We start from the raw sequence: 12,836 nt of genomic DNA, 5'->3' as shown, positions 1-12,836 counted from the left end.
ATCCTGACCAGCATAGTTTGTAAAATACTGGAGAGTTTAATATCAAAGTACATCAGAGGGATATGTGATGATAAAAATTGGTTCATGAGGAGCCAGTATGGATTTAGAAAGAAATTTTCTTGTGAGGCACAACTGGTGGGATTTCAGCAGGACATATCAGATCAATTGGATTCAGGAGGTCAGTTAGATTGCATAGCCATAGATCTTTCCAAAGCCTTTGATAGAGTGGAACATGGAATATTATTAAAGACATTGGAGGGAATAGGATTGGACGTAAGGGTTACACGTTGGATAAAAACATTTCTAAATTCAAGGGTTCAGAAAGTCAAAGTAGGAAATAATGTATCTCAGGAAGAGAAAGTTTGGAAGGGAATTGCACAGGGTAGTATAATTGGTCCGTTACTTTTCTTAATATACGCAAATGATTTAGGGAACAATATAACATCAAAAATAAGATTGTATGCAGATGACATGATTGTTTATAGGGAAATAAACAACATTGAGGATTGTTCAGAATTACAAAGGGACCTTGAAAGTATCCAACAATAGGTTGAAGAAAATAATATGAAGGTTAATGGAGGCAAATCAACTGTTACAACTTTTACAAACAGGAGCTTTAAAACTGAATTTGAATATACTTTGGATGAGGTAGTTATCCCAAAAGATGGCAAGTGCAAATACTTAGGTGTGAGATTTGAAACTAATTTGCACTGGAAGGGTCACACTGATGACATTGTTGGGAAAGCATACAGATCGTTACATGTCATAATGAGGCTACTTAAAGGATGCAACAAAGAATTAAAAGAAAAAAGTTACTTGAGTATGGTTCGTCCATTATTGGAATATGCAAACAGTGTTTGGGATCCTCACCAAGAGTACCTAATAAAAGAAATAGATAGTGTGCAGAGGAAAGCAGCAAGATTTGTAACAGGGGATTTCAGGATAAAGAGTAGTGTATCAGAAATGTTAAAGGAACTTGGGTGGGAAACTTTAAGTAAGAGAAGGGAGAAAACTAGACTTATAGGATTATATAGAGCCTATACAGGAGAAGAAGCATGGGGAGATATCCGTGAGAGGCTTCAGTTGGAAAATAATTATATCGGCAGGACTGACCACAAATATAAAATTAGAAGGAACTTTAGCAGAAGCAATTGGGGTAAATTTTCATTCATTGGGAAGGGTGTGAAGGAGTGGAACAGTTTACCAGGGGTAGTGTTTGATCCTTTTCCAAAATCTGTACAGATATTCAAGAAAAGAATAAACAGCAACAGAGAAAATAAATGAAGTGTTAGAGGGCATTCGACCAGTGCAGGTTATTGTAAATAAAAAAATGTGTGTGAATAAATTAATTCCATCCCCTGGTCTAAGGAGTTTGGACAGCCAAAGTAGGGGACTGCCTGTAGGGGTGAAGTACAGTGGGGACTTCGAGGGCCCTGGGACCGCTACGGTAGCTGTGAAGGCCCTTCAGGAACTCTGAAAAGTGGTGGCAAAAGGGGCTCTGGTTAAGACGCAGCAGGTCGTTATGCTACTTAGGATCCAGAACGGGTAAAAAAAAAAAAAAAAAAAATTGTAAATAAATAAATGCAATGTCAATATTAATCTTATACCAGTTGTATAGTATCATTTGAAGTAATTCCACATACTGTATATCAGTTGACTATATTTGTAAGTAGTACAGGAGATATTATAAGTTGAATTTTGTAAACAATATAAATTTATTAAGGATGAGCTGTGTGTTTAATAGAAAACATTGTTAGCGTAAATTGTATAATATTGTATTATAGGAAAAATTTCTTCTCTTGTTAATTTAATATTTAGTGCTTGACAATAATGTATTTTAGTGTACCATTTGCCACCGAGGTAGACACCTCATTTGCAAATAAAGAGATTTTGATTTTGATCACCAAAATTCGACATTACAATACCGTGATCAAACCTGAAATACTGTGCATAAGCGAAACACTGGATCTCCACAGTAAAACAGTACTTGAAGACATCCTGAAAGAGGAACATAAAATCATCAGAAAAATTCTTGGCCCAAAACTGAAAGACGAAGGATACCAACTGTAATCTCGTACAAAAACCAAGGAGCTCTCAAACCTTGTGGCCGACGTCAGAAAAAGATGCCTGAAATTTTACAGCCACATCAAATGCCTTTCAAAAGAACAGAGTGACAAGAATCTTACTAGAGGCAACAGAAAACATCAAAACGAATAAGTGGGCATCAGAAATCCGATAAGACCTGGGAAAATCAGGAATCAAAGTGGCCGACATCGCAGACCGAACCTGCTACAGAACGAAAATCAGCAAGTGGGAAGTACAGTCAGAGAGAAACCACAAGAAGATGACAGGAGCCAAGTGGACAGAAGAACAAAAAACCATGATGAGAGAAAAACTGAAGACTGCCTGGCAAAGAAGGAAATGCACAACTTCTAAGTGAGCTTGGCGTGATCAGTTTTCTGGTCTTTTTCGCATCTAATAATAATAATAATAATAATAATAATAATAATAATAATAATAATAATAATAATAATAATAATAATAATAATAATAATAATCTACGTTTTATTTATTCCGGCAAAGTTAGGGATGTACTGCCTTTCTTATACTTAGCCAGTCTTAACCTAGATGACTGTTAATAGTAACTACTGATGATAATAATATGAAAACAATAATAAGAATAATAACAGTAACAGTATTAATAAAATAATCAAACATAGTGATATTAAGGAAGAATCATATACATAAAAAGATGAAATTGCATCATCTATATAATACACATCGTACGTGAAGTACATTAAAAATATATGAATAATAAGTACAAAATATAGGTCTTAAAAGAAAGTTTCAAAAATATATAAATTTCAAGAAGATACCGAGATATTGCCTTCAATTTAGAGGTGAAGAGAAGGATCAGGAAGAAGGAGGAGATGTTTTTAGGTAAAAACTTGATGATTCATGCATGTTTACCTAGTATTTCAACACAGGCATGTTTAAAAGTTGAGCTGCTGGACATACTTCTGACATTCACTGGTAAGAGATACCAATGTCGGGCTGTGGTAACGGTGAATGGTTTTGTGTAGATTGTTGTACTGTGGACAGGAAGGGATAAATACATGGCAGTGCAGGATTGGGTATTTTGGTATGGCCAGTGGAGAGGGGTTTGATGCGATCATGGAGATAGGTTGGTTGAGAAGTTTAAAAAATATTATGCAAAAAGCAGAGTATGAAGTGTGCATCATTCCTGCAGGTGAAGCGACCCGAGCTAAGTGCATGACGGTGTGACATGGTCAGTGTAACGAAGCTCACAATTAAACTTTACACAAGCATTCTGAGCACACTGTAATTGCCTCCCCACTTCTATTGTAAACAATATTGCAATAATTAAAATGAGGTAATGCAAGTGATTCAACAAGAATTTTCTTTAGTTTAAAAAGGAAAAAGAATTTGAATTTGCTGAGACAGTGTAGCGTTCTGTATATTTGTCTGCACACAGATATAGTTTGGGCAGACCAGGACAGATGTTCATCAAATGTTATACCAAGATCCCTTACGTTTTGGCTATTCTGTATGGGAGTACCACTTATGGACAAGTGTGGTAACGCTGTTCAATTGAGTTTGCAAAGCAATTTAGGGTAACTAATAACTATTGTCTGGGATTTTGATGGGTTCAATTTTAATATGTGATATTTGGCCCATATATCTCTGCTTTTTTTTTTTTTTTTTCTATTGGCTTTACGTCGCACCGACACAGATTTGTCTTATGGCGACAATGGGACAGGGAAGGGCTAGGACTGGGAAGGAAGTGGCCGTGGCCTTAATTAAGGTACAGCCCCAGCATTTGCCTGGTGTGAAAATAGGAAACCACGGAAAACCATCTTCAGAGCTGCCGACAGTGGGGTTTGAACCTACTATCTCTCGAATACTGGATACTGGCCACACTTAACCGACTGCAGCTATCGAGCTCGGTGACCCATATATCTACAGTCATAGAAGTCTTCATTCAGGTGAAGTGTTTCAGAGTGTAGATTTTCGACGAGCTGCTCAACTAAATGGTATGTTCTGAGCTGTCAGTGGAGAGATTGCGTGGAATGACATTGGTAAATGAATAAGTTTGAGTTGAACTTTTAAAAGAAAGAAATCATAATATGAAGATAAAGTAGGAATTCAAGAGAACACATTGGGGCAAATATTAACTGATAGGATGAGGTGGAAGGCTTTAGAATGATTTATCAAAGGAAACGTTTGATCAATTTCTGAGTTCTTTGAAAACTTTTAAGAAAAGGCAAGGTAAACAGTTGACAAGGAATCTGTGCCACCTGGGCGACAATCCTAATTGAAGATCATTGATGACTGATGATGTAGCACTAATTCAAACAAAATATGAATTTCAGGTACCACATAAACTTTGAAATATGCCTGAAAAATCAAGGTTTTTCACATATTGGTTTCTGCCTTAGTACCACAAAAATGACTGGAAAACAAACAGATTTCTCTCCTGAATCTGTTTGTTTTACTGCAGGCAAATCATCCTCATGCCAAAAGCCTTACCAAATTTTTAATGATGAATAATTACCTGTGGTCCAGATTCCATGTAGAGAATATTATTCTAGCCTCCCTACTGTCATATGGATTGATGGTATGGGAAAGATAGTTGCAACAAGAAGCCTGCCATGGACCTTTACACATAAAGTCTCCATCTTCATTGCATAAACGAGCTGTACAAGGTTCTGCCTTACGATTGAAATAACTGCCAAAATATTCATGGCCAGTTAAATGTTTGGCAATATGACCAATAACATCATCAATCTTTTCTCGAACTTTACTATTTTCCTTATACAAAAGAGAATTCCTCAAGTCTGCATTGCTCTTATAAAAGTAGCCTCGTATTCGATCCTGAGATCTTCGAAAAAGGAACTTTTCTTTGGTATTAGCATTTGTATCCAAATCTGTAACAAAAGTAAGTAGAACATATATTCAGACTTAATAAAGTTATACTTGTTTTTATTATTGCTATATTATTATTAGACCCTATTATTATTATTATCATCATTATTATTGCTAGTGGTTTAGCATTGCACCAACTCAGATAGGTTTTTGGTGACAATGGGATAGGAAAGGGCTAGAAATGGGGCTTAATAATGGTGCCTGATGAGAAAATGCAAAATCACAGAAAACCATTTTCAGGGCTGCCGTTAGTGGAGTTAGAACCTAACATCTCCAGAATTCAAGCTAACAGCTTCATACCTCTTACCACGAAGCCAACTTCCTCAGTATTATGTGGGTTCCAGTAGCGAGTTTCAGTTCAGGAATAATGGGAAGACTTAGTAGAAGTGTGTAGTCCTGATAGTTGCAATAAAAATTGTTATAAATGGGCATCTTAGACGTCGTCTAAGCCATTGTCTTTCTTATATTCAGTGGAGCATGATAACACAATTCACTGGTATTTTTTCCTCTTGGCCATGGGCTCAGGGCTGCACAGCTGTGAGCTTGAGCTTGCATTCAGGAGATAGTGGATTCAAACTCCAGTGTCGGCAGCTTTGGAGATGGTTTTCTGGTGGTTTACTAAATGCTGGGGCTGTACCTAAATTAAGGCTATGGCCACTTCCTTCCCACTCCTAGCCCTTCCCTACACCATCATCGCCATAAGACCTATCTGTGTCGGTGTGATGTAAATCCAATTTTTAAAAATATCCTCTTTTTTTTCCTAAGGTTTCATAAGTTTCATACAGAATCTAGTCACTACAAATGGGTTTAGTGCTAATATCATTAACAAAATTATAAGTGAAGTAAAGAAAAGGAACAACATAAAATTAACACCAGAAAATCATAAGAATTCTAAGTGTGCCACATTCACAAACCCAAGGATTTTCCAAATTATGAAATTGTTCACAACTACCAAATTTCGTTCTAAACCAGTAATAATAATGGTCAATTGTTTTATAACTGTAATAGTGTAAATCATAGCAAAGAAAATTACTTAGGTAACAGGTAGGAATTTTCATACTAGATATCAAGAGCATTTTAATGCTAATAGACATAGAAAATATTCAGCTATGAATGTACATATGGGAGATACTGGCCATTATTACACTAATATAAACCAAGACTTAGCCATACTAAAAAAGTAACAAAGGGCAGTCTGACGAGTATATACGAAAATATCTATATAAGTTTGGAACAAGTTTACAATAGGAATAATAATTTGAATGATACACAAGAGAATAAGAATCCATTATATGAATGAAACCATCATTATTAACATCATGGAAAATCAACAGGTTGTAAAGTTCCGGCGAAAATTTGAACACTAAATGGAAAACTTCGTAACTTGGATAAATAACAAAATAAATATAAATAACAGAATTGGGCACCACCTGCAAAAGATTTACAGGAATAATTGATTCTGTAGAGCATGAATGAACTCATTCTCCCAAGGCAACGAGGCACCAAACTTGCTTCATTACCATACCTGCTACTATTTAACCCTGAAAATAAATTTGGGTAGCATGCCAGGTTTTTCTTTACTCTGCCAATAAAAGATTTACTAACAGTTTAACTACCACAATTTACTCCAAAAACAAAATAAAACAAAACAGAACCAGCACCAACAATAATCATCAAGTGATGAGACCAATAAAACAACAGCTACAAGTTATACACCACAACTAATCATAGTTCTGAAGGCCAAGCTTCAAACTGATTATTTCATACAAGTAAGACAACTGTCCATTCTTAACCTCATTTACATGAACAAAATAGCACCATCACCATGGAATGAATTTACCACATGTTATAACTGTACAGAAAACAATCCCAGTCACCTCACTATACTCTGTTAATAAAGCCATCCACATCTACAATTCAAAATGGCTGCTGTGGGATTAATAAACCATGTCTTATTATTTAAAGAATGGACAACTAATAAACACCTGGTCTACAGACTCATCTAGCCACAATCAGTCTGTGCACAACACCACATTACCTCCAGATTACACATATAAACTACCTCACTATGTGCATTTCCTCGGAGAGGAATAATCCAGAGTCTGACTTACAAAAGAACACTATATAGCGTCTTCCAAGGACTGCTCAATGGGTACTTGTAATTACCGAGTAATGCACTCGTCATAACTCCATAATGGTACAGTAATGCAACCGTCAAGAACTCGTACAACAAGGACTTTGCAATGGAAATCATCATGAACAGCAACCGCATTGTCATGAACAGTAATAGTAATCATCTTGTTGCACACACGTACACTTGTATATATATATATACACCATATGCGCTTCCTCCAGCACTCCATAATAATAAATACCTCCGCTGCACATGCACACATGTATATATAGGCTCGCTCCACATTATATAGCATTTGCTAAGTCCTCTGGAAACAAAGCTCCAAATGCCACATCTTCAAGCGTCTCTTGGTCAACACAACCTTATTCAAACTCGGAGCTTCTGGATTAGTTACTGAGCTGCCGATCTGCAAATAGCGATCTTGCGCGTTCATCCACACAGATGAATTACCATCTTCAGCTTACACTTCCTGGCCGTACCCCGGGTTTTTAAACCACTTGTTGCAACGCTTTTAACCAACTTCAACAGTCTATACCAATACAGTCACTGTTTTCCTTGGTGCACAATCTTGACTGCTAGGCCATGTGCACAGACTCTTACCCAAACAGAAATTTATACAATATATTATGATGCACATATGCAATATTCCCTAACTACAAATTCTTCTTACAATATTTTTACATCTTGATTTTACAAACTCACATTATATTCACTACTTTATATTACCAATTACAGTATTTTACGAAAATTTCCTAACGTAAAATGAGGAGATCATCATTTACAAACATTTCCTAACCTAATATTGGGGATCGTACTTTTGTACAGTTACAAGTTTAAAGTTACCTTCACAGAGACAAACACCCCTCCCTTCCAATCTACATATAGGCAGAACAGTTTCCCCCTCCCCTACGAACAGTGCTTCTCCACCTCCTCCCCGGCCAGGTCCCACCAGACGAGAGGAAACACAAGTAAAATACACGCAGTAATGTAGTGAGGAGCAGACCAGAGCTAGGCTCAGAAGGTAACTAGCCATAGGGAGAAACATAATAAAGGGTAAGTTTCCATATCTTTTAGGAAAAATATTTCCTTTTACTTTTGAAAGTTCAAACCCACCAAGATATTTCCTTTCCAGACCTTGTCACTGAAGAAGTTTTTCAGTTTGAAAGCTTCGGCACTCTCCTGTTGACCACACAAGAGCCAACGAGTTTCCATTTTTCTCCCACCTCCAAAGCAACAGCTGAACTTTCAACTTTTAATCAGTACACTGAAGCTAAACCAAACTTCAATCAATATTTTTATAAAGGAGGATTAATGTTCTCTTTAACATGTAATTTTAAAATTATTCCAAGAGAGTGGTAGAACAGAAGTAAAAAAATGTTTTTAAATATCCTTGAAAGGACATGTACTCAGCAGTACTTAGTCAATGGACAGTGACATTACAGTGTTTAAAATAGATATTTTATTGAGACTCTACGGCTGAGGAAGTCTTCAGAAGAAGATGAAACATGTACCAAATTATGAGTAAATAATTCAAGAATAAATGTATTTTCACTTGTAAAGTGAGGTGTATTGATGAAGTGGACTAGTAAATTAAATTAATGTTCCTAATGTTTTAAATTGATATTTAGAAATTTCATGATCCGTATTGAAGTGGGATCAAACAGGCTGCTCAAGGTTCCAAAAACCCCATACTGAAGTGAGAATTAATTCTTTGGGTCTAACCAAGTCCATCATATGCACATTTATTTTCGGAACCAAACCACAGATCAAACAAAGTGTTAGCTTCATATGACTTTAAACTCTGCAGCGTAATTTCAACAAGATCAAAGAACTAAAGACATATACAAGCTGGACAAACCACCATTGTACAAAACAATGGAGTCATCGTCATTTTAAAAAGATTTTGTACTAAAGTGCAATAACATATGAATAGTAACACAGTAAAGGTTTCCACCTATTCAATACTAATATGTATTTACAATATTATAAATTACATGGAACTAGTTTCAACCCACCTAGGGGTCATCATCAGCCATATTAAAGCATACATAAGTTTTTGTCGAATCCTAAAACATGTTATTTTTAACTGTAATAATTTATAAAGTGAAGTGTGGTAATGAGATGAGAAATGTTAGTATGGTGCAGGTGAGTAGTAATTAATAATAATACGAGAAATATATATACAAAGAAGTTTGGAACAAAGTACAAGTGGTGTAAAAATATAAACTCATGGATATCAGTAGTCCTCATACTAAAGAGTACAATGTAAAATAACACATATAAACATATATACAAGTATGTACAAAGTCTGGAGAGTAAAAAGTGATACTCTTTTAATGCCGAGTCGGCTTGACACTGATCAGCTTAAGCAGAGAAATTAGGCATTTGGTGTATTAAAGCTGTGTTGACCGGCTACGTTGTTGATTGTTGGACGTGAGTTATTTTTGAATTTCTGGTTAAGAAGAAGGTGGATACTGCGCGTGGATGTATTAATTCTCAGTTCTTAGCGGAAACCAAATTGGACCTGTTAAAATGGAGAAAGCTGGTAAAAACAAAAAACGGAGATAGGAAAAGGTTAACATAAAGTGAAAGGACGCTTACCTCGCGCTGCGGTGTGTGTAGTATAGCTGATGGTGTGCGACTTGTGGCGGGAAGTGAAATGTGGGCAGGGCAGGCGCGTGTGGGTTAGGAGGGGGTTAGGAAGAGTGGGGGTGGCTTGGGGCGGGGTAGGGGTGGGAGCCTTAAGGCGGAGCTGAAGGGTGCGGGAGAAAGGGTAATTGTCTCGGAAAAGTACCTTTGATTAGACTTAGGATTGAGTTTTGGTTGGTTACATTATTGTTTCTGAGGCTCCCCCCTTCCCACCCCCACCCGCCCCAAGCCACCCCCACTCTTCCTAACCCCCTCTCTGCCCACGTCACTTCCCGCCACAAGTCGCACACCATCAGCTATACTACACATACCGCAGCGCGAGGTAAGCGTCCTTTCACTTTATGTTAACCTTTTCCTATCTCCGATTTTTGTTTTTACCGGCTTTCTCCATTTTAACAGGTCCAATTTGGTTTCCGCTAAGAACTGAGAATTAATACATCCACGCGCAGTATCCACCTTCTTCTTAACCAGAAATTCAAAAATAACTCACGTCCAACAATCAACAACGCAGCCGGTCAACACAGCTTTAATACACCAAATGCCTAATTTCTCTGCTTAAGCTGATCAGTGTCAAGCCGACTCGGCATTAAAAGAGTTTCACTTTTTACTTTCCAGACTTTGTACATACTTGTATATATGTTTATATGTGTTATTTTACATTGTACTCTTTAGTATGAGGACTACTGATATCCATGAGTTTATATTTTTACACCACTTGTACTTTGTTCCAAACTTCTTTTTATATATATTTCTCGTATTATTATTAATTACTACTCACCTGTACCATACTAACATTTCTCATCTCATTACCACACTTCACTTTATAAATTATTACAGTTAAAAATAACATGTTTTAGGATTCGACAAAAACTTATGTATGATGATGACCCCTCGGTGGGTCGAAACTAGTTCCATGTAATTTATAATATTGTAAATACATATTAGTATTGAATACGTGGAAACCTTTACTGTGTTACTATTCATATGTTATTCTCAGTTCAATACGGACCAACAACATGAAATTCATAACCCTTGACTAAAGTGCAATATCATCATGTACCATATTTTATTTAATGTGCATCTATGCAGGTGTTACAGTAAAGTTGTTTTTAGTTAGTGTGTTTGCCTGATTTGACTCGTTGGCTGATGATGGCACAAGTTTAGTGCCGAAACTAGTACCGCATGTGAACGACATGTGACTGATTCACATTAATAAATGTCTGTGTATTGAATAGGAGGACCCCTATTAATTTAAATTATTGTAATGTTTTAAAGTCGCATCAACACAGATCTTTTGGTAATGATGTGAGACGAAAAGGCTAGGACTGGGAAGAATGTATACCATGCTTTAATTAAGGTACAGGCTCTTCATTTGCCTAGTGAGGAAATGGAAAACCATGGAAAATGATCTCCAGGGCTGCTGACGATGGGGATTGAATCCACCATCTATCGAATGCAAGCTCACAGCTACGTGACCCAAGCAGCGTAGCCAGTTCACTTGGTACAATTCATTGTTGGCCTCTAAACTATTACTAGGAAAATACAAGGAACCATGGGTAAGTACTGTTAGTTAAGTGAGGATGGTTACCAAGTTATACTTCCTCTTAAAAAAAAATTCACCACTACTGTAAGATTAACATCCTGCTTCGCAAATATTCAACAATACTAAAAATTATCTATGTAAGCCGTGAACCAATGGTAGTAATGAAATTCTACCGCTCTAGTTAGGTTGTACGATGAGAATAGAATTGTTGAGTCTATAAGCAGCTTGAGATCGATAACTAGGACGGATAAGATATAAGTGGACCAGGCGAGTTGGCCGTGCGGTTAGGGGCGCGCAGCTATGAGCTTGCATCCAGGGCATAGTGGGTTCGAATCCCACTGTTGGCAGCCCTGAAGATGGTTTCCCACAGTTTCCCATTTTCACACCAGGCAAATGTATCTTAATTAAGACCAAGGCCGCTTCCTTCCCACTCCTAGGCCTTTCCTATCCCATCGTTGCCATAAGACCTATCCGTGTCGGTGCGACGTAAAGCAAATTGTGAGTGGAGATTTTCATGGGGGCAGGGGAGGGGAAAGCACAAGATAGGAGACTGTAGGATATTTTAAAAAAAAGTCAAAAGTGATGGAGCGGAATAGGACTGTTCACCAGCAAAAGTTTAGCATGCAACATAGTCTTCATAGAAGAACCTGGACAAACACATGTACTTAAATCATTCCATTCGGTCCTTGTTAACCTTTTGTGCTTGTCGTATGTTCTTAGTCTTTTACAACCTGTATTCAGCTCTATCTTTTTGTCTCTTTCTGTTTCCAGTGTTTATTGAGTTCTCTTCTTATCCTTCACTTCCGAAATCAAGGATGAAAATTTGTCAAGATGGTCTCTCAGTTAGTGGTGAAGCTCATGATCCTGATGAAACTGGGAGGTAAAAACGAGATCAAGGGGGGTGAGGATGAAAAGAAATGGATGCAGAAGAACTGTGATTGATGAGGAGGAGCCAATCTCTTTGGAGATGGCAGGGTATGAAGATGTGAAGACTGTTCTTGTCTTGTGTGTGCTTGCTTTCTACTTCTCCCTTTTCCCACACTGACCTGTCATTGTGTTCATCCTATTACATGTTCCCCTTCATGTTCCCATCTCTCTTTATATGACTTAAGCAACATAGGTTGATTTGGTAAGAGCAGAAATTAGGCCTGTTATTGTTTTAGAGTATAATGCATGAGAAGGAACAAATGAGAATAAACTAAATGAGCAATAGAGAAGCTCAGTGTATCAGACATTCATCAATTGCAAAGATTGTGTAAAACTGTTAGATGATCTCAATATTTTGATAGAAATTAAAAAATTGGGCATAGGACTTCATAAGGCAAGTTTGGGTACATACTGAAGCCAACAGAAATGAAATATGCATATTGCATTTGTGAGGATGTATGAAATTAGCTGTAACAAATTCATAAGCACAAAGCTGTTCATTAATGCATTTGGAGCAGAGAGGATATCAAGTACATAATAGGGTTTTACATAGAAAAAAAAAACATGAATAGGAACATAAAATAGGATAAACACAATAACAGGGGCCTGTTCCATGAATGAAATTTGCAACTTTTC

The 12,836-nt window shown here is 37.0% G+C and overlaps 1 protein-coding gene across 5 annotated transcripts in view; it reads right to left on the bottom strand.

Moving 5' to 3' along the window:
* Drep4 (DNA fragmentation factor-related protein 4) overlaps positions 1–12,836 on the bottom strand; it is a 247,298-nt gene that overhangs the window by 29,962 nt on the left and 204,500 nt on the right. For 4 of the 5 annotated variants that reach the window (XM_067140797.2, XM_067140794.2, XM_067140796.2 and 1 more), the window contains one exon: positions 4,577–4,949. In XM_067140797.2, coding sequence (XP_066996898.2) covers positions 4,577–4,949 — 373 coding nt within the window. Of the gene's footprint in view, positions 1–1,147; positions 1,999–4,576; positions 4,950–12,836 lie in introns of those variants that run through there. The other variant, XM_067140798.2, reaches the window with a different exon arrangement.

This window comes from Anabrus simplex, chromosome 2, assembly GCF_040414725.1.
Source record: "Anabrus simplex isolate iqAnaSimp1 chromosome 2, ASM4041472v1, whole genome shotgun sequence".
Taxonomy (NCBI): domain Eukaryota; kingdom Metazoa; phylum Arthropoda; class Insecta; order Orthoptera; family Tettigoniidae; genus Anabrus; species Anabrus simplex.
This window is presented reverse-complemented; position numbering and strand designations above follow the sequence as displayed.